Raw genomic sequence first — 22,912 nt, forward strand, 5'->3', positions numbered from 1 at the left:
CGGCTAACACAAGCGACTAATGCTAGCCTGCATCGTTTTAAACCATTGTGTATTAAAATAACCGATAACGTAGCTGGAGTAACTCATAAAACACATGTTTTCTGAACTTACTTCAGTCCCCAAGCGACGTTACTTCCTCGCGCACCTTTCTCAAAACAATGTCCTTTTTATTGCGGTCCATCGATATACAGTCTGGTAGACAGATCAAGCAGTGTCTTCCTTCTGTTTTACCAAGCAGTGTCTTCTCTATAGCCGTTTTCCCACATGCGCTTTTTACCGCTAAATGACCGGAAAGCGGTCTAATGCCTTCATGTGTGAAAGTTGTTTTCCGGTATAAGCGCGACCCTGTCATCGCGGACATTTCACCAGTTTTGAGCCAGTCAGAAGAGCAGTATGCCGCGATAAGGGACACAAGTGTGAAACGTGTCAAGTCATTTGCCGGTCCTTCTCATGGGTGAGGTGTACACATGTTGCTTAATGTTCCAGCGGGCATAATCTAATCATTCGCGCACATTAAAGCAAACTGGCGAAATTATCTTGTGATAATAAGAGCGGTATGTCAGCTTCATGTGTGGGCGTGCCGATTTCCCCCTCTCCACTCTCTGCTGCCTGCTCGCTCTCTGGCCAGTCCTTCAGTCCTCCTCCTTCAGTCAGCAGCCCGACAGGGACACAGACAGCTCTGAGAGTCTTGCAAGCCGCCCAACGCTTGTTGAGAAAGCAAATGCACGAAGCGAAATGTGGAAGTATTTTGCTTACGTTGCCGACAGCGAAGGCAAGCCCCCTGGACACATCAAACGAAGCCAGTCTGTAAAAAGTGCTTCAACGCGACGCAGGTGAACGGATAAACATCGAACCAGCCAGGCTATTTCTCTCAGACACGGATCCCAACAACAACAAAATATTTCAGTTCAAAGACTGGTTAGCGAATGTGAATGATACAACATACATGCCCTCTTAAGTCAAACGAGTGTGATTTATTGTGTGACAAGCAAACTTATTTCACCATCAGAGTTTTGCCGACACGTCACTCCCCACCCGCTCTGCAGTGCCGCCCCGCCCCCCAACATACAGGCAATTTCGCTGCTATATTCACACGTGCGAGCGCTTAGGTGTGAAGGGAAATTCCGGGAAATGGCCGACATTGATTTACAGGTAATTTTCCTGTACACGTGTGAAAACGGCTTATGTAAACTAGATCTATAAGGTGAAGAGCCTGTCCAGCCAATGACGGCTTGAGACTGGCTGCCACAGCTGTCAATCATCCCTTTTTATATGTCAAATAACTCATTAAAAACAAACTGATCAGAAAAATGACCACTTGCACAGGCATTAGCGTGATAAGAACTATCTAAAATGATACAAACCACCTTTGAGAAAAAATTATCTGACGTGTACTGTGATTGTTTCGGTTGTCCATTTCCCCATCCACTAACATGGGGAGGCGGGCCTTGTGACCTATACTGGATACAGCCGCCAGAGCGGCGATCTAACATGCAGCGGCTTCACTGAATGGGACCAGACCAGACGTCCATCTTTTTATGTCAATGTCGATGATCAGAAAATTACTTTTGATAGTTAACTCATTGAGTGCCAGCCACTTTTGGAGAACGGATGCTCCCAGTGCCAGAGTTTCAGAGCGTTTTCAGTGATTTCTCGAGGCCCACAGAATATTGTGTGATATTACTATGTAAACACCGAACACGCACAAAGAACGAGGAGACTCTATTGTATCACCAGCAAAAAAGTTTATTGATACCATTTTCCGTTCTTTAGTTATCAGCCGGAGAAGATAGGTTGTTTTGAGCAAAAACAGGCGTTTCAAATTAGAATCTGAGATATTCCGCCTTTTGTGAAATTAAGCATTTCAAGCACATTCACTGAGTCTGAAGTTAATATTTTCTGATGTAGTGACGTGGTGTAGTTGTGTGGTGCCCTGCGTGCCCCACCCCCCTCTCCCCCCCTCAGCTGCAAACTCCTCCCCACACTAACATACAGCCTCACGCACCCAGGTCTATTTTCGGAGTGCTCCGTTTTTGTGCGCCGGCTCCCAGCGCGACAGGGAGAAGCCAAACCGGGCTGCTGAGAATGGTTTGGCCCTTCGGCGTCGGGTGCTGCTTTTCTGGCGGCTAATCGTGTGGAGAAACTATACAGCAGAGACAGAGAGGCTCAGTTGTGGGCGCGGATTGACTGCTGTTCGCAGCCAACGTCAGCTCCAGCCAGAGCCATCTATATGGCTCTGGCTGCAGCATGAGCGGTTTCTCTTTCATCACAGGGCTTTTTCCTGCTGTTTTCCTGACCTTTCTCTAATCTGGAGAGCACTGTCGCCACCTAATGGGTCTGTAAAATAGGTTATACACCTTCAATAGCTCCCATATTTTTATAGGAGATGTAATAGGCTTTGATCCACGTCCCACCGTCAAAAAACGCAATTGACGACTTTAGTCGTCATTGGCACTCAACGTTACTATCCGAATTGACGACTAAAGTCGTCATTGGCACTCAATGAGTTAAGTACAGTAAATATTGATACTTAAGACTTGTACTGAAATAATATTCAAATAGGTGACTTTAACTTTGACCAAAGTCATGTTCTGCTCAGATATCTGTACTTTTACTCAAGTGTGGCTTTCAGGTCAACTTCATCCACCACTGACTCAGTGACAGGATGAACAACACAACAAGGACAAGTGTGTGTTTGTGTGCGTGTGTGTGTGTGCATGTGTGCATGTGTGTGTGTGTGTGTGTGTGTGTGTGTGTGTGTGTGTGTGTGTGTGTGTGTGTGTGTGTGTGTGTGTGGGTAGGCAGGCTCCTCAGGGGTCCTGCGGTCGGTGAAGGTTGGGCTAGAACTGCTGCACTTCTCCTGCCTGACTGTAAACACACAACTGACAGAGAGAGACAGAGATAGACAGACAGACATACAGAGAGATAGACAGACAGACAGAGAGAGAGAGAGATGGAGGACAGATGGATAGATAGATATTGTAGATAGATACGCACACAGACACACATGACTGCACTCTTTCTTTCAATCCTTCCCTCCTTCATACTCTCTCTCTCTCTCTCCATTAAGTGTTATCAACTCCTCAGTCTAAGCTCTGTGTGTGTGTGTGTTCATGTGTGTGTGTGTGTGTGTGTGTGTGTCTGTCTGTGTGTGTGTGTGTGTTTGTGTGTGTGTGTGTGTGTGTGTGTGTGTGTGTGTGTGTGTGTGTGTGTGTGTGTGTGTGTGTGTGTGTGCACTGTGCATACGTCATGTGGCCTGGCTGTCTGCTCTTCATTAGCCGTGTGTTTGGGTGAATCCATCACATCGCTCGCCCCGCTCGCTCTTCCGGCCGCGACCGCGCTTTCTCCAAATGTCATCCTCAAACTCCTCACAATCAATTAAGCAGGAGATTAATGAGGCCAATTAGCTGCCAACACGTTGCCCTCCCCCTTCAACTCCCCCCCCCCCCCCCCCCTCCCAATGACAGCAGAGGCCGCGTGCACGACACACACACACACACACACACACACACACACACACACACAGGCAGATGCTTTCACACAGGTACTCATACATAGATGTGCCTACACACATATACAACTGAGAGAAAGGCAAATATACTGTAAGACTGACTAAAAAAGAAGCCAATATGGTTTTGAACATGATGTAACACCAGTGACTCCAGTCACTTCCTGTATCCGTGTCACGTGGGTTTGGCGACTGCCACACCCCCTTTAGGAGACTAGCAGCAGGTCCTGAGTCTATTGTAGTTAATTGGATGAGTGAGGTGAACATGTCTTCTGTTGTATACCCCTTTGAATTTCCAATTAAAAAATGGGGGGAGGAGGAGGAGAAGGAGAAGGAGAAGAAGAAGAAGAAACTGAACGTTGTTTTGATGACCATCTGCGAGGTAACGCTATAGTGTACTGAATGAATGATCATACTTGACCACATGTCCGTCGTCGGCGCGAAGTTACAGCCCTCTGAGATCAGAATTTGAACCACGTTTCTCAGTTTGTTGTATGATGGCAACTTTAGATAAATAGCCTACTTTAGTTTTGACCTGGTGGATTATATTGATTGGTCGATCATCATGGATTTAAGACTCCTTTTCCACAGTTTTGAAGAACTGGGGGGATTAGATCACCAAATGATTCCCGAGCGCGGCACTGCTGCCGCTCCCCGCTCCCCCAGGGGATGGGTCAAATGCGGAGAACAAATTTCGCACACTCAGGTGTGTGACAATCAGTGGGACTTTACCTTTACCTTATCTTTAACCAGGTGAGTGGTGATTGCTGCACGCCTTCCATCTGACACTGTTCCACCACTGTCCCATTTATACTTTCATCTACTTCACCCCAAAACTCACAGTGCTCTGTGCCATCTCCCCCGCTAGTGAAATTTGATCTACAGTTGTTTGCTGCAATCGCCTACACGGCTCTTAGTCACTCCACGTTAGTAAACAAAGCCGGTGAGTAATAACACGTAACGTTACGTTAGCCAGAACCTGTCAGTAACGTTACTGTTATGCTCCTGAATGAAGCGCGGGGGAAAGGAGGCAATGCAAGCGTCAGATTGTGTCTGAATGTCGGTTTATAAACAAAGTAACTATATCCGGATCCGGTCGTCATCGTCCGTACTGGTTCTCCCCCCTCTCCTCTTCTCTCTCTCCTCCTCGGATGTCCTTAATTGGCCTGATGTACACCCCCGCCGCTGCGGCCCTAGGTCCGGTCGTCATCGTCCCAGCTACCTGTCGTCACTCTAGGCCACCTACCCACTACTCCTTCGCCTGTCTGACACCCTGACACCCCGGCCTCATCATCATCACTGACCCCTATCCTCGTCATCCTGGCCACCTGTCGTCACTCCGGCCCACCTACCCACTACTCCTTCGCCTGCCTGCCCAGGGGAAGGGGGGGGCCTTTCCCCTGGCCTCATCATCACCTCCGACCCCTATCCTCCCCTCTTAATCGATGTCACGAATGCTGACTCATGGATTCCTCAGATCACCCTCGTGGAACTCCCAATCTTTTTACCCCTTTTTCACCTAGCTAATTAGCTAGTATTCTCTGAACTTAAAAAGACTATATTTTCTATTTCTTTTTGAACTCTACCTTTTACATTTTCAACTCTCTTCCCTGATCTTAGGATCATTTAAAGACTACATTTTCATATTCCTTTTGTTAGACTCCTTTTTACATTTTACATTTTCTGTTCTTTTGTAAATTTTATTTCCATAATCTGAAACTCTGTAAATGGTTTAGCCCGGCATCTCTCGGCCTGTCTCGGAGGGGGGTACATCGGCCTCACAATGTTCCTCCTCAGCCAAGTCACTGAGGCAATCCATGTGGTGGAAAGGTTTTCTTGCCTGCAATGGGGGTGAGGGGGTGCCGCTGTGTCCCGGCCTGGCCTTCTCTCCCACGCATTATGTGTGTGGGGGCGGGGGCCGGGGTGGGGGGCATCGGTGCTCACCATCACTGGTCGAGGGCTGCCGGTAGGTTAGAGTAGGCGATAGATTAGCTACAGACTAACTATAGGCTGTAGACCTGTTATAGTGTTCAGGCTAAAATCAGACTAGAGCAGAATAGGACAGGCCAGACTAGGCTGTAGATTAGCTAGATCCCCTGTGTCCTAGTTAGTTCTGGTTAATGTCTAGAGTAGTCAGTCTGTCTGATCTTCTCCCCCCCCGCTCTCTTTCTCTTTCCCCCTTCCCCTGCTCCTTCCCCACTTCCCCCTTCCTGTTCTCTCCTCTCCCACATTTTCCATTCCCTCCCCACCTCCTCTCTTTCCATGCTCTCTCCTCCCCCACATCCCACCGCTCTCCCCCCTCCCTTCTCCTGCTCTCTCCTCTTTCTCCCCTCCCCTGCTCCTTCCCCTCCTCCCCAATTTTCCCCATTCCCTGCCACTTCCTGCTCTCTCCTCTCTCACATTCCCCCTGCTCTCCCTCCCCTGTACCCTCCCACCTCTCCTTCTCCGTTATCTCCTCCCCCACATTTCCCATTCAGGGGTGCTTTTTTCAGGCACGCCAGGCATCCCGCCCGCAGCGCCGGATGCCTGTCTGTGAGGACGTGGTCCGTGCCGTGCAGACAGGGTGGGAAAGACCACAGGAGGCCAAGCCGCATTGCGCAGGCATGGCTCCGTGGTCTGCGCTCGACGGCGAGGAACGGCTGGCATTCTCCAGTGGTGGCGTAGTGGTGGCGTCTCATCTGGCCTCCATCTCCGGCAAGCCGACACTGCCTTCAAAGGCGTGCCAGTTAACGCCCAAGCTGGCCGAAAAGTCTTACTTGGCGGCGGGTCAGTCCGCCGCCATGACGAATAACCTGGCCATCCTATACAAGGTTACCAGGCCGTCCTCCTGAGGGAGCTGCAGGGTAACCCATCCCCGGAGATGTATACCGAGCTCCGGATGGTCACGGACTACGGCCTCCATATGGTGGACTGCTTGGCTCAGAACAGTGGTTCCACCTTTGGCTCAACATTACGCAGTTGTCTGAGCCAGAGAAGAAGAGGCTGCTTGGGGCCAAGATTTCTCCTGAGGGCCTTTTCGGGCCATCAGTGGATAACATGGCCCAGCAGCTGGAGAGAGAGAGGGACTCCGCTGCGGTCAGGTCCCTCATGCCATGACGGCAACGAGGGGATGGCTGCCGGTTTCCGGGGGCACAGCGTTCGTTGAGCCGCCCTTCGGGGCCCGCCCCCCCAATAGCTACACCCCACCCGGCCGCAGTGGGCCCGTCCTGAGTCCCACGGCCGACCAGGATGCGCGGCCCTCGTCCCCAGCAGCGTACAACTGGGGGTGCGGGTGCGGCTGGTAATCCGGCCCGCTCTTAGTCACCTTCTTCGGGGGAGGGGGGGGGGGGCTATGAGCCCGCCGTCGTTGGAGCTCAGCGCCCAACTTCGGCCCAGATGGGCTCATTACGCACTTCAAACCAGTTGTTGGTCTGTTTCGGGCAGAGGGCCCAGGGCGGACCCCTTTCCAAGGATCGCTTATCACACTGGATAGTGGAGGCAATTGCTTTGGCATACTCTGCCGCGAGTAAGGTGCCCCCGGAGGGTATCAAAGGCGCATTCTATGCGAGGCGTTGCGGCCTCTTCCGCATTATTGTGCGGTGTATCGGTGGAGGACATGTGCGCTGCGGCCTCATGGTCCTCTCATCACACGTTTGTTAGGTACTACAGTCTTGATGTGTCTGGTTCGCGTTTCGCGCATGGAGTACTGTCAATGGCGAGAAGGTAGTGTCGTTGCCTCTCCAATCAGAATCAGAATCAGAAAGACTTTAATGATCCCGGGGGGGAAATTGGGACAAATGCCACACGGTTGGGCATGTCGTTCACCGATGCCTCTCGGGTCGCTCTGAGGAGTGCTCCCGGCAGCAAGGGCGGTTGAATTTGGCACTAGAGTGAGAGCTTGAGTTCGAAACGAAGTAAAACGTTAGGGATGTGGTACAACCCGGGTTTTAAGAGTGATAACGAGAGCTCTCACTACCCAGCCTTGCTGCGTCGATGTGTCGTTGCGCAGGCGGGCTGGAAGAAGGAGTGGCCTCCTGGGATCTGGGCGGACGTGACGTTGTCACGTCCAAACCACCTGTCGGTAGGTGGTTTGGTTTTATATAAAGATAATTTTTGGAGCAAAAATAATATTCTTCCAATGGCTGCGTGCGCAGCGAGATGGCACTAGAGTGAGAGCTCTCGTTCTCACTCGTAAAACACGGGTTGTAGCACAACCCTAACGTTCTTTTTGATGGGATGTGGAAGGCCACAAAAACACATACACACAACCACACACATGCGCACATGCACACACACACATGCAGGCACACATGCACGCACGCACGCACGCACCTCCCAGCTCCAGGTAAGGGAAGCCCACATTGTTGGTGTCACTTCCAATCACGCAGCTGCCTCAATTCGCCTCGGGGATCTGACACATATGGTTGTCATAGCGACTCTCCGGGGATTATAACAAGGTATTATGGGATGTCTAATGTCTGCGGTCGGTCGGCTGGAGGATCAGAACACGCTGTGAACACACACACACACACTCGACAGAGCAATGTTAACACACCCACACTTGACATGGCGATGTGTGTTTGCATGTGTGTGTGTGTGTGTATTAACACACACACACTTGACATGGTGTCAGCGTGAGTGAGCCACTATCGGGGCGCTCCGCTCACTGCCTGCTGCAGATTGGTGTTAACAAACACACACACACACACACACACACACACACACACACACACACACACACACACACACACACACACACACACTAGGGGTGGGAATCGTGGAGTAACTCACGATACGATACGGTCACGATACTTAGCCCTCGATAACGATATTATCACGATACAGCGATTCTGCGATAATCGATATATTGGAAGAGAATTAACCTACGATACATCACGATATCTGTGTAACTGAAGAGAAAAAAATACCCCTAAAAGGCAAGAAGCAGGTATTATGTATTTATTAGCAGAATTGACATGAACTCTCTCAGAGTTCACTCACTCACTCATACCATGTTCGATACCACGGAGGAAAAGTTACACATTAAGTCTTTTTATTATTATTATTAAAACAAGAAAACAATGGCATATATTCACAATATATTTTTAAGTTAATGGGGGGTGGGGATTAGAGCTGGTTATTGGTTCAAATTTCAAGAATCGATTCGATTCCGATTCACAAGGTTGCGAATCGATTAATTTCGATTCGATTCGATTCCGATTCAATCAATTTCAATATTGATGTTGTTAGTGATACCAAAACGTGTTTCTTGAGCTGTAACCTGAATTACATGACTGTCCAGTTATGTAACACAGGGGTTCCCAACCAGCCAAGTAGATACATGGGGAAAAAAAGTTGCAGACCTGTTGTCAATTTTAATGGTTTTAGTTACACATATATTTACTCACCAGGTGGTGACAAAGGGTAAATAACAGCCTTTTCATCTGTCAATAAAGACACTTTCACAATTATGCACAGTGATTTGATTTCAGCCTACCTGGATATTTCACTTCGGAACGAAGCTATTAATATCTGGAATGAATATTTTGATCTCTGGATCATAGAATGTGATAAAGGGATGAGAGCAGGTAGAGATTAGAAAAGTCTGGGTTTTACTCTGCAAGCCGCAGCTATCCAGATTATTATAATGACATGCAAACACACACACGCACACACACACAAAAACATGCACGCACGGCAGAGACCACCGCTTTTCTAGGTTTAAAAACATTACGTCATTAACCCTCCACCAGTTTCACACATTTAAGAACATATCACGCACGCACGCGCGTGTGCGCACACACACACACACACACACAGATGAGATTAGCCCTATCTGCGGCGGTATCACGGCAGCTGGTTGTGATGTTAAAAGGCCGCCTCTGGGCTGCATGTTAAACTGATAAGGAGCATGTTAGGGATTAAAACTACAAGACACACGCACGCACGCACGCACGCACGCACGCACGCACACACGCACACACACACACACACACACACACAAGCGATAACCCAGTCATTATCATACCTTCATAATTCCATTTAATAATTGAGTTTAGCCACGGCTGAGGTGGGATGTTAAAGAATAATTTAAGTGTGTGACTAATCTCAGGGTGTATTATAGGAACCACTCTGCTAATAATGTTAAGGTAGATTATTATAAGGAATAATCCAGCTAAAACACAAAGCTCTTTTGCTTTGATGAGAAATAATCCCGGTAAAGTAATGGTATAAAAATGAATCATATGACATGCAATTCAGAGTTGCATGAGGAGTGTGTGTTTAAAGGGATTTGTTCTTCACACTGTCTAATACATAACAATTATTGAATGTAATATAGTATTATAATTCCAAGTAAGGCCTTTTTGCCGCCAAATTAGCATCAATCCAATCAATTCACCTATCGCTAAACCCCACCCCCCGTGCTCACAGACAGGGCACGCTGACTAGAATAAATGGCAGTCGTCACTGTCAAAGTTATATCTGGCAGGCTGGCAGGCGGCAGGCGTATTCACAGACATTTTCAACCAGTCCCTCTCCCTCCGACAAGTTCCCTCCTGCTTCAAATCAGCAACAATCATCCCCATTCCCAAACAGCAGAAAGTGACCAGCCTCAACGACTGGCGCCCAATAGCCCTCACGCCCATAGTACCTGGGAGTCAACATCCACCAGGACCTGACATGGGCCAGCCACACCGCCACTGTTGTCAAAAAGGCCCAACAGCGACTACACGGACTCAGACGCCTGAAGAAATTTGGGCTAAGGCCAAAAATCCTCAGGGACTTCTACAGAGGCACCATTGAAAGCCTGCTGACTGGCTGCTTCACCACCTGGTACGGGAACTGTACCACCATGGACCGCAGGGTGCTAAGAAGAGTGAGGCGCGCGCCCAGCACGTAACAGGATGTGAGCTACCAGAACTGCAGGAACTGTACAACCAGCGGTGCCTCAGGAGGTCCCTGAAGATCATCAAGGACACAAACCACCCCCACAACAACCTGTTCTCCCTGTTACCCTCAGGGAGGAGATACAGGGTCCCAAAAGCACAAACAAATCGCCTGAGGGACAGTTTCTTCCTGCAGGCCACGAGACTCCTTAACACACACAAATAAACAATCATGTAGTAGCTGCTACCATTACATATGTTAATTATGCCTGTTATTTGCTATTTGTTATTTGTTATGTTATTTGCACCTGTGCAAACAGAATGTCTAATTATGTTTTAAGGTGTCTATGCTAGAAAAGAAAAGGAAAAAGTTTACTGTTATTGCTGCTTGTTGTTTCTTGTTTTACTGCATCTATATGCCCTGTTATTTTGCATTATGTCCTGTTATTTTGCACTATGTTGTAACGGAGTCTACAGCACCAGAATTGCACACGTGATACTTGTACTACGGAGTGACAATAAAAATCTCGAATCTTGAATCTCGAATCCCAAGAGGCTATTCACAACTTTTTGAGGTCGGATATCGTCTAGAAGCCATCAGAAAGTACTTCACTATGCCATGGAGGGCGATTTAAAGCTATCGATAATAAGAAATGCGATGGAAAGTGCATGGAAACGGCTTTAGCGAATCTGTAACCAAAACTTCAAAGACATGCACTTTTAACGGAGGAAGACAGCGAGATAACCAGTGGGGATAACAGGCGACTGACATCCAGAATTGACATTTTATTCACTTAGAGCAGGGGTGCCCAACCTTTTTTGACCGAAGATCTACTTTTCAAGTAGCCAGCCTCCCGAGATCTACCAGTCCAGTTTCAACATCTCAAACGCACACACATCGTTTCCAGCCTGCAGTAACTAACCTCACAACACTTTCTACTTGTCCCACAACCACTTGACATTAGGGCTGTGAATATTCACTGGCCTCACGATTCAATTCGATTACGATTCAGAGGGCTATGATTCAATTTGATTACGATTATCGATGTATCTCGATGCATCTTAAATCGATGCATCACTTTTTTTCCCCAAAAGTCTACATGATTTATTTTTTCTCACTTTCTTTTTTCTCACTGTGTGGCTACTTTTAAAATAAAAGTGCATTTGGAATTGCATTGTAATATGATCCATAATTAAAATAAACAACTGCATGTACTTCCATTATATTTTATTTAATTATTATTATTATTATTATTATTATTATTACCTTTATTATTATTATTATTTAAAAAATATATAATCGATTTTTGACGCGATCGACCTGGGGTGAGTCCGCGGTCGACCAGTAGACCGCGATCGACTGGTTGGGCACCATTGACTTAGAGTAACCTTTCTGTGGATTATATACTGTATATGCCAAATTGAAGAGTGTCGCCTGGCTGGTAATCTATTTCATGTACCTCTGTATAATCAAGAAATGTTAAATTAATAGTGTAGATGTTTTTCATAGCGAGACAACGGCACGCACGCATGGGTGTTAGTGTAGCAGATCAGCAAAGGCATAGCCTAGCAGACCGCTTTTTCCATCATGTTTTCCTCCTGGATGTTTTCTCTTTAGACTACCTCACATTTATTTGGGGAACGGGATTGATTCCCTCGTTTTAGGGTTTGACTGGTGTCTGGCGATGTTTTAATCACATCAATCAATGCGCCTCCTCTTCACCAACTCCATTACGCGCATAACGTAATGGCTGGAAACTCGCATAATTCAGCATTTTCTTTTGCCGACTTTCTGAATACCATGATAATTTCATGATACCTTTGGATCATGGAAGGCAAATGAGGGAGAAGACTCATCTCGCTGTCACCAGGATTGCAGATCTAACGTCAAAAACAGCATCATTGTGGATGTGAGTGGATCTACATTTAACTAGTTTATTATTATCCATTGCCTGGCCTCCAAGGATACCTCGTAATGTTGCATTTACCCCCATGCACATCGTTTGACAATTTCTTCTTCTTCTTATAACTGTATGAAACACCATAAAACCAGAGGAGAATCCCAATTGCTTCTGCTTCTCTATGCTTCTCTATGGAGCTCTAGGCTCAGGTTGTCTGAGTGTATTGTGGAGCTGCAGACGCTGTGATTTGCTCATCTGCGTTCGGGGCAGGACTTAGCGATAGGTCATGGTTGCACAGTTGTAGTGCTCTCTCCTCGCACTCTCACCTCACAGCAAGAAGGTTCTGGGTTTGGTTCCCGCATGGGAGGCTGTTGACACTGAGGGTATGTCTCCCCATGCCTTCGGTGTCTAGTGCCCAGGTGGGCTATCTCGTCGAAAGGGCCTTTCGGTGTGGAGTTTGCCATAAGCCATACCACTCAATATAGGAACCCCTCACCAAAACATGCAATATCCTGGTCGCTGAAGTGGTGCCGCTTCTGGTCATTCGGGGCACCTGTTCGGAGGGAGGGGAACTCGTTGGAATAGCGTGATCCTCCCACGTGCTATGTCCTACCGGTGAAGCTTCCCCTGTCAGGTGAAAAGAAGCGGCTGGCTACTGCCCATGTCTCGGAGGAAGCATGGAGCCAGTTTCGGCTCTCCCGAGATCGACAGATGGTGGAGTAGCAACCAGGATAAATAAATTAAAATTTGCACTAATGGGGGATAAAAAATCGGGGGGGGAAATATTATAAAAAGAAAAGTCGCTATTGGCTGCTTAGAAAGTCGCTAGATGACGTCACACGCTAATTTGCATATCAATATATGCAAAAAAAGAGAAATAAAAAAGCACGCCTCGGCATAGCTGTTGTAATCTGACTGTATGGTTGTAATATTAAGTGCTGACTCGGCCCGCTTGGGCCAGATTCGGCGTACACCGTTAGAAATTACAAGCATTACTGCTGCTCTCAGGGAGGAGAGGAGATACTGCACTGAAGCGCTGTGTGTGTCAGACAGGCAGAGAGAAGGAGAGAGAGAGAAAACCCAGCAGCACCGGCACCAATTTATAGGCAAAATCCGTTGGGATTCAACTGGATTCAACACATTAACATTGCTTCTCAAGTTCAGAAAAAGTCGCCAGATTTGTTGCTAGTCGCTTTTGAGAAATAAAGTCACCAGGGGGGTCTGAAAAGTAACTAAATATCAAAGCAAAGTCGCCAAGTTGGCAACACTGCCCCCACTAAAAACATGCAAGAAGAACATCGTCTGACCAGCGGCGGTTGGAAGAAGTTGGTCCCCAGGCGCTTCACTGCAGCACAGCTGCCCACCGCTCTTGACCTGACCATGGAGGACGACGAGCCAGGATGGGAAAAATGTGCAGGACAAATTTCACATCGCCTCTAAGCATGTGTGGGAGTGCATGAATTGGTGCATTGTGACATTCCAAGGCCTGTTACTGCACCGCATCTAGAGCCCCTTTTAGAGGGGACCAAACACCCACAGAATCCACAAACTACCAGCCTTTTCTTCTTTCCGTTACTGCTAGCCGATAGAACGACCCTCCAACCTACATGGCTTTCTATTGGATCAGCTGTAAATGGCACGCAATATAAATAGCACACCCGCTGGAAATGCTGTTTTTCACCCCTTGATAATGACGCTTGTGCTTCCCACAGGCTGACTGACTTTCTTAACGGTTAATTATTCTAAATTGTCTTTACATAGTGTTCAATGGAACCCAAATGACGGAATCTGCCAACAGAAAGGATGCGACGAGTTTCCAACATTTACTGGACGAACGTCAAGTCAGCAAGAATGTAAAAGTGGGTCTTCCGCATTAGGGCTTTGAAAAATAAAATCTGTATTATAACGTTGACCTTAATCTTAATTTTGAGTAATGCTTTACAGCCACAGTTTCACTCCATGTACTTTTAACATCACAAGTATTTTGATACAAAGTTTCTGTTTCATTCGTTGAAATACCTTTTCTTCCACCAAAAGGTGAGAATTGGAATGCCTTTATTCTGAAAGTAAATCGCGGTATTTCCGTTGCTAGTCGGACTAACTGTTGCTGTAGTGACACCGCCCAAATATTACTGTGTTATTCAGAGAGATAAAGTTAGTTAAAATTTCTGCACGTCCGGGTAGTGTAGCGGTAGATTCCGTGCCTACCAACACGAGGGTCGTAGGTTCATATCCACGTGTTACCTCCGGCTTGGTAGCGTGTCCATACAGGCACGATTGGCTGTGCCTGAGGGTGGGAAGCCGGATTGGGGGTATTTGTCCTGGTCGCTGCACTAGCGCCTCCTCTGGTCGGTCGGGGGGCCTGGTCGGAGTGGAAGGGAAATGGTGGGAATAGCGTGATCCTCCCACGTGCTACGTCCTACCAGTGAAGCTCCCCCTGTCAGGTGAAAAGAAGCGGATGGCAACTGCGCATGTGTCGGAGGAAGCATGGTGCTAGTCTCGGCTCTCCCCAGATCAGCAGAGGGTGGAGCAGCGATTGGGGCAGCCAATAGGGCAGCATGGAGATAAATTGGCCAAGTATAATTGGGGAGAAAATAAATAAATAAAAGGTTAGTTTACATTTCTATACAGTAATTGATTGATTAACTGTTTATCCGGCCGTGACCATAATATGGTGGCGCTACCATAGTTTATGTATTGGAGACATTGTCAGGTCAAACTACTGGTGTAGTGTCCAGGTCGCCTGCAGGCTTCAGGCACAGTGAGTTCATCCCCTGAACGGGTGTGAAAGTGTCAATGGCCTACATCCTTTTCAGACCAAGTACCAGTATGTACCAAACCAAATTTCCCAGGGACCACTTCCACTGCGCATACCAACACATTTTTCTCCCATAAAATAAAATGTGCTTATTTGACCATGTACTGTAATAGCATCAGAAAGGCTACATAACAACATAAGCACCCTCCCACCCACCCCCACACACACGGCAACATTAGGCTGTGAAAAAGAGGACCCCTTTGAAAATGTTTTTCCCCTCCCCTTTTCCCCCCTAATTTTGGAGTGTTATTTAGCCACCTTGCTGACAAGGTAGCATGACATTGTTGGGACCAATCGATGCCTTACGTCAGGGGTCCCCAATTACTTTTTACCAAGGGCCACATTTTGCTGAGGACTGAGGGCTGGGTGGCAGAAAGGTGCCGGTGCGCAACAAATTTGAGGCATTTGAAGCCAGATTTAGAGGAATAACTCATTTTAAATTAACAGTTGTGATGTCATTATCCAGTCTTGTCATTATTCAGTCTTAACGACCAATATTTGATCCTTTTCTCACTCACTCCTATGTCACCACCTGCTCTCCCTGCAGGGCTTGAAATTAACTTTTTTGACCACCTGCCAATATGGCTGCTAGATTTTAACATTACCAGCCAATTAGAATGTCCGCTAGCCAAAAAAAAATTCTTGAAATAAACCTGAATATGAGTGGGTTAATTTAAGCATAAGTATCAGTAAGTGGCCTGGGAATACGGAGAGCAGCGCTATCTTGCATGTTGCGTTCAGGTGCACTGTTAAAAAAAAAGAAAAATGCAATTCCAGTGCGGGCCACTATTTGGGGAACCCTGCCTTAGGTCTTCTAGTTTCATGATACGAGAAACTCCACTCTGGCTTTAAAATGGAGCGCACTACAGCCTCTGAAATTAGATGATCAAAATCATGATATTTCCGGAATATCGCAATATTTCCGAAAATCGGCCCAAGCCTATTCCTCAGGGTTAATGTGTATATGTAATTTTTTTGCAATGCTCTCGCAGACCACCAGGCGGAGTGGTCCGCGAACCACACTTTGGTTTAACACACGTTTGAAAACCCCGCATATAAGCGGTAATTTTGATATAAAAAAAAAGAGAGAAGGTTTAAGTTGCCTGGATGTAACTCCATTTTCTGCTGCAACTCTTTCATATTAACAGCTTTCCACTGACAAACGGGACACTTTTATTGTGAAGCAAATATAGAAAGTGAAATGTGTCGCTCTGAGTTAGATTAATTGATTTGCAGCACTATTCTTGAATAAAGCAAGTTGAGACAGCAACATTTGGGGATATTTGTTTTCCTGTATAAGCACTGCAGAAAGATTACATAAGCAGTACATGAAGAAACTGAAATAAAGCTGATATCTGAATGTAGAAACAAGGAAGATTTCCACAGTACAGTACATGTTGGGGCTTTAAACACTTACTGAACTGTGTGTGTGTGTGTGTGTGTGTGTGTGTGTGTGTGTGTGTATGTGTGTGTGTGTGTGTGTGTGTGTGTGTGTGTGTGTGTGTGTGTGTGTGTGTGTGTGTGTGTGTGTGTGTGTGTGTGTGTGCGTGCGTGCGTATGTGTCCAGCTTGATCATAGGCAGTGTTGGGCAGTAACGCGTTACTTAGTAACGCGTTACTGTAATTAGTTACTTTTTTAGTAACTAAGTAATATAAGGCGTTACAATTTCCAAAACAGTAATTAATTACAGTTACTAATCCAAGTAACGCATGCGTTACTGTGTTACATCATTGCCTGCCAAAATGCAGTGTTTTCTATGTAAAAGAAAACATTTTATCCTCACGGACTCAGGCGCACACATATAGTCATAGTGTGTGTGCGCGATGCAGCGTCAGAGCGTGCACGCTGGCTTTCAAAACAAACCGAGTCAGAAGAAGGAGACGAGCAAGAGAAACCTGGCTACCTCGAGAGAGAATATGCGGGGATGGAGGCTAAATTGAAGGCGACGCTGGGTGAGGTAGACTTGGGTGTGTTCACTGGATTAACAGATACACTTTGTTACTTCCTAACCTTCTCGTCAAAGCCTTTCTCACCGTAGTCAGACGGGCCGGCCCAGGGAATGTTGACAGATCATCACTTTTCTTTCAGCAACGAAGCTTGAAACATTTGCATTGAGGCTGTTGTATTACCAATCCGAGTTTCCGACAGTAACAGCATCTTTCACTCACGTTATCTGTGTGACTGTCTGACTTTCATTTCGTGTGAAGCTAGCCAGTCTTAATACACCACTTCCTGTTCTTTCTAACCGAATTTCAAAGTAAAATGCCTTTGGCTTTTCGTTTAACATAGCCTATATAATACCAAAGCGAAAATAATTAATAGAGTGACATGCTAGACGGTATTTGGGGTAAAAATAAAAATAAAAGTAACTAGTAAAGTAACTAGTAATGTACCTAGTTACTTTTTGAAAAAGTAATCAGTAAAGTAACTTTTATTACTTTTTTAAGGAGTAATCAGTAATCAGTAACTAATTACTTTTCCAGAGTAACTTGCCCAACACTGATCATAGGAGCACGTCTTTGTGCATGAGTGTGTATCCACCCGCATGTGTGTGTGTGTGTATGTCTGTCTGTCTGTCCGTCTGTCCTACCTGTAAGATGTGGCTGCCCAGGTGAGGCTCGAAGATGTCCGAGGCGACGACACTGGGGCCCCTCCTACGCTGCGTACCGATCGCTACAAACACACACACACACACACACACACACACACACATACATGCATACAAACAAACAAACACACACACACACACACACACACACACACACACGGAGAGAGAAAACACAAGACAGGACAGGAAAAGACCAGTGAGACTCAGACACATTGATACAAGCAAAGCTACAGACAGACAGACAGACAGACAGACAGACATACACACACACACACACACACACACGTTTATACAGCCTAGCATGACGAACACACATGGCACAGGACAAGGGGAACCATTGATGTCAGCTCCACTGAACAGGGTGATACAGTGCGACAGGTTAGCATTGTAGCTCTCCTCATTGAAACCCATGGGATAAGTTAGCTTTGGGCTATAGTCTCTCAAGACAGACACGTTGACTCCCACAATTTACAAATGCTCTCGCCTAACGGTCTGTATTTCAGCAGCTGGTTGGTCAAAATGAGGCAGGATATCTTGTCAACATAAGGCACTGATGACATCATTGATGATGTCATCAGTGGCACTAGGCGAGCCTAGGAATCAAGCGCGCGTAGCACGCAAGATGCCTAGTTGTTTGATTTCGGCAGTCAGCTCTGGAAAGTGTGGCTTTCTGCTTAAGAATTTGGATCTGTGAATGTAAAATCTTGTAAAAATAATAAGCAAATGAATCGAGTAAAACTGTGAGCAGAGATTCCTGTCATATTCAACAAATCCAAACAATAGATTTTCCCAAAGTAAAGAGAAGTGATGATAAATGTGATCAGCAATAAATCATGACATTCTACAGGGACACAAGAACAAAAGAACACACAAGAACCCTTATTGAGAAATAGCCTTTTTGTCTCTGTTATTACTCCGTCCGTCGAGTCTCTCGTCCGGGCTGAAACACACACACTGCACTCTGTGCCAACAGACATTAACCCCCAAAATGCTGGTTTCGAGCGTTTTCAGGTAAACCTTGTTTTTATCAGTCAAAACATAAACTTCCAATTAACTAGTAAGGTGTTTGTTAAAGTTGATTACTTTATATTTTATTCCATGCAGGGTTGCATCAAAGTCTCTCATGTCATGTGGTCTCAAGGGCATAGCATAACAACCTACCTCAATTTTTTTTTAAAGAGCCTCTAAAAGTGTTTTGTGCTTCACCGCTAAAACATTTTATTTAAAAAAAATCACATTTTATCAACCTTGACAACATGTAGTGCTCATTCCCGTTAGGGGAGCTGTGAAAACCATAGTTAAAGTCCCTGGAAACCAGAAATATTTCTTTATTATTTAGCATTTTGAGTTCATCACATCACAGGACCCTATGTTAATAAGCCACCAGCCAAATTTGAATGATGATGAACGTCGCAAAGTATATAAATTTAGGTTTGACAGTCATGCCAAAAGTCATGAGAATCAATTAGTTTTTAGAGTGTATTTTCTCCCGCGGACTGTGTGGGCGTGTCCCGTCTGCAGCAGGTCTCCGAGAGAGAGCGCGAGACAGAGGGGGGGAGGGAAACGGAGAAAGAGAGATCGAGTGTGTGTGTTCGTTGCTCGGAGAGGGAGAGAGAGAGACTTGCTGCGACTGCACAGCTCTACTGTGTCTGTGTGTGTGTGTGTGTGTGTGTGTGAGTAACCTCGCGTCACCAGGCTGTGTCGAGCGCTATGCTGCCTTCTCTCTCACTAGTCCCGAGAGAGAGAGAGAGAGAGAGAGAGAGAAGCATAGCGCTCGCACACAGAGTGGGAGGGAGGCAGACAAGACACTGAGCGAGCGCTGTCACTGGGGGCAAAGAACGGACAAAAGGAGGGTGGGTGCGGATTGCGCGCTTGTACAAAGGTTATATAGAGCTTATGACGTCATAAGCTCCTGCATTTTAGCACCTCGCGCACTGCTCTCTTCAATGAGGAAGTACCTTGTACAATCTTGTAGAAAAGTGTCGATTTTAAGGCTTTGGGTTGAAAGTAATGTATAATAATTTCTGAGGGACACAATTACTAACATAAGACCCTAAATAACATAGTTAGAACGTTTTTGTGGATTTTGGTTTCCAGGGACTTTAACTGTTAATAGTGCATAATAAAGGATTTATGAACCTAAATATGGCACTGTTCTCGCTTTAGATCCGATACCTGCAAAAAGCATAGTTAACTGTTAATAAGTGTGCAGTTAATGGCTAATAAGTGTGTAGTTAATGGCTAATAAATTAATAATAAACTATTAACCTTAATAAAGCAACAAAAAGGCTAGTAACGAAGCTTATAAAGTGCTATTATTAACACTTTTATCATCTTATTAACATATAAGTGTTAATAAGCACCATATAAGGACTTATAAGGGCCTTATTACCTAGTAATTAACGGTTATTAATAGAACCTCGATATAAAGAGTTGCCGCAAAATGTATTCGTTTATTGAGCAGGGACAAATGCATTGAACATTATTTCATATGACCTACAAAACAGATGTCATGCATACAGGTTTCTAGCCAAGGCTAATTTGCAACCCCTGTCCACCAAAATCTTTTGGTGTAACAGCGATTCCAAAGTGCTGAATGAATTCAATATAATTGTAGAGTTGACCATGTTGATTAAATAATTGACACAATAGTAGGATATTATTACTAAACCATTGTTGGGAAAAAAAAGTTTTTATATAAAATGTATCGTTCCAGATAAAAAAAAACTATGAGGAGTGAAGTTATGTTTATAAATTAAATTCCAAGCCAGAAGCATTTATTAATGAAACAATGCAAGTTTAAGGGGAATTTTGGCAACATTATAAGTGCATAACAATAAAAATTCAAGACCACCAACCAGAGAAAATACATAATGGGGAATATAATTCCATAGAGAAGTTGGACACTTGAAGTAGTACCGGATCCAATTGACTTTGAAGGTATAATTCAGTGTGGTGAAGTCCAGGAAATTGAGGCCACCTTTCCCATATTCAGTCACACAGAAACACAGATGTTTTCAGATAATGAGTGCGGTTTTTGCAAACAAAATCAAAAAGAAACGTATCTATTGTTTTACACGTGAGGATCTACGGATAGTGAGTGTGCAGTATGTTAATTTAGATATTCCTTCTGCGTTTGAGAACATGTCACATGATGTGGATGTAGCCTGACAGTCACATGGCGTGGAAGCAGCCTGACAGTCACATGACGTGGTCACATGATGTGGATGCAGCCTGTCCAGAGACCTTTAATAGACCCTTTCACACTTTATAAACAGCGATGACGCATTTTGTGGACGGAGCCGAACTCGTTGCAGAAAGTTACAACTAGCGGTTCAGCTGTCATAGAAATATGGAAGATCCCGACACCTCCTCCACGTATTTTAAATCTTTGCCAGCAACAGACAGGTTACCTTACACAAATAAGTTAACTCTTTCAATGAGGTGAGGTTTCTTGACCCGTACTCAGTGTCAGGATGTGTCTAGTATCCAATACATCGCCAAAGTTGCAGTGCCGGACATCTTCATATTCCTAGTCAAGTCAAGTCAAGTCAAGTTTATTTGTATATAGCACATTTCATACACAGAGCAGAGGCAATTCAAAGTGCTTCACATAAAATGGTTGACAGGAAAATAAAAGAATAAAAGAAGAGAATAAAATGGACATTTAAAAGCATCACAACAAAACTTTAAAAAAAAGAGTATAAAAAGTGCATTAAGTAACAGGTGCAGCAGTTGCAAAAAGAGCTAAAAATTTATAGAGGACTCAGTGGGTTTGCATAATAGAATAAATCAATTTATCTATATTGAGTCCCCGGCATCATGACTACGGTATATAAGAAACATGACTACACACACATAAAACTCAGGTCTGGGTATGGTGTCCTCTTTTCCTCTATACTGCAGTTTGGACACCAAGCATCCTAGTGGGAATGTCCAACGTCTATACGCATACGGCATAAGACGTGTTTTTTCTGTATTCCGGGGATCTCTCTCGTTTCGGCTTGAGTACCGCGGAGTTTTGGATACCGTGATGCGTGCGCAACTAACCCTGTGATGTCCACTCTATATGGATACTGGATAGAGACACCCCACCAGGCTCCAGCAATAACATGAAATAGCACTCTTCCAGTCTCCTAAATGAGCATGGTTATCAGCTTGTGATTGGTTGTCTGTCAATGGTATGAAACTTCATTGGCTGAGCAGTCTCATAAGTGGGCGTGGCAATGGCGAACCCTATGTGGCACAGATACAGGAAGTGACTGGAAGTTGCGGTGTCTCTATCTATATTAAAGGTCTCTGGCCTGTCGCTGTGCTGACCCAGCTCACCAATAGATGATAACAGCCTACTGAGCCAATAGGCTGTATGAGGAGGGCCAAACCACTTCAAACCTATGATCCCCCATGACAACTGATAACGACCATTTAATCAGCTGATAACATCTGATGCGGGTAGACAGACAGAGAGCGAGAGACATGCAGAGAGAGGGAGAGGTTTATAGCTCTAAAATTTTACCCTCAGGGTAAATCTCTCTCTAAAGAGAAACAAGAGAGAGAGAGAGAGACAGGCAAACATGGGAGGGAGGGAGAGAGCGAGAGAGAGAGAAGCAGGCAGGCATTTCGGCATTTACCCTCAGGGCATCTTTTTTCACTGAGCATAGAGTGTATAAGATCTCTCTCTCTCTCTCTCTCTCTCTCTCTCTCTCTCTCTCTCTCTCTCTCTCTCTCTCAAAAAGAAACTGAGACAGAGCCAGCCAGCCAGAGAGTGAGACAGCTCCACAGAGTGAGACAGGCAGGCAGTGAGACAGGCAGGCGGTGAGGCAGGCAGACAGTGAGACAGGCAGGCAGTGAGACAGGCAGGCAGTGAGACAGGCAGGCAGTGAGACAGGTAGGCGGTGAGACAGGCAGACAGTGAGACAGGCAGGCAGTGAGACAGGCATGCAGTGAGATAGACAGGCAGTGAGACAGGCAGACAGTGAGACAGGCAGACAGTGAGACAGGCATGCAGTGAGACAGGCAGGCAGTGAGACAGACAGGCAGTGAGACAGGCAGAAAGTGAGACAGGCAGACAGTGAGACAGGCAGGCAGTGAGACAGGCAGGCAGTGAGACAGGCCAGCAGTGAGACAGACAGACAGTGAGACAGGCAGACAGTGAGACAGGCAGACAGTGAGACAGGCAGACAGTGAGACAGGCAGGCAGTGAGACAGGCA

At 45.8% G+C, this 22,912-nt stretch overlaps 1 protein-coding gene across 1 annotated transcript in view; it reads right to left on the reverse strand.

The window, feature by feature from the left end:
* The window catches only part of npas3 (neuronal PAS domain protein 3), a gene marked incomplete at both ends in the record, with an annotated part of 1,009,388 nt that overhangs the window by 492,226 nt on the left and 494,250 nt on the right, over positions 1-22,912 (reverse strand). The window contains one exon of the mRNA XM_083634138.1: positions 17,684-17,766. Within this exon, the coding sequence (XP_083490264.1) occupies positions 17,684-17,766 (83 nt within the window). The remainder of the gene's footprint in view (positions 1-17,683; positions 17,767-22,912) is intronic.

Source organism: Poromitra crassiceps, assembly GCF_964638095.1.
Source record: "Poromitra crassiceps genome assembly, chromosome: 3".
Classification (NCBI taxonomy): Eukaryota; Metazoa; Chordata; class Actinopteri; order Beryciformes; family Melamphaidae; genus Poromitra; species Poromitra crassiceps.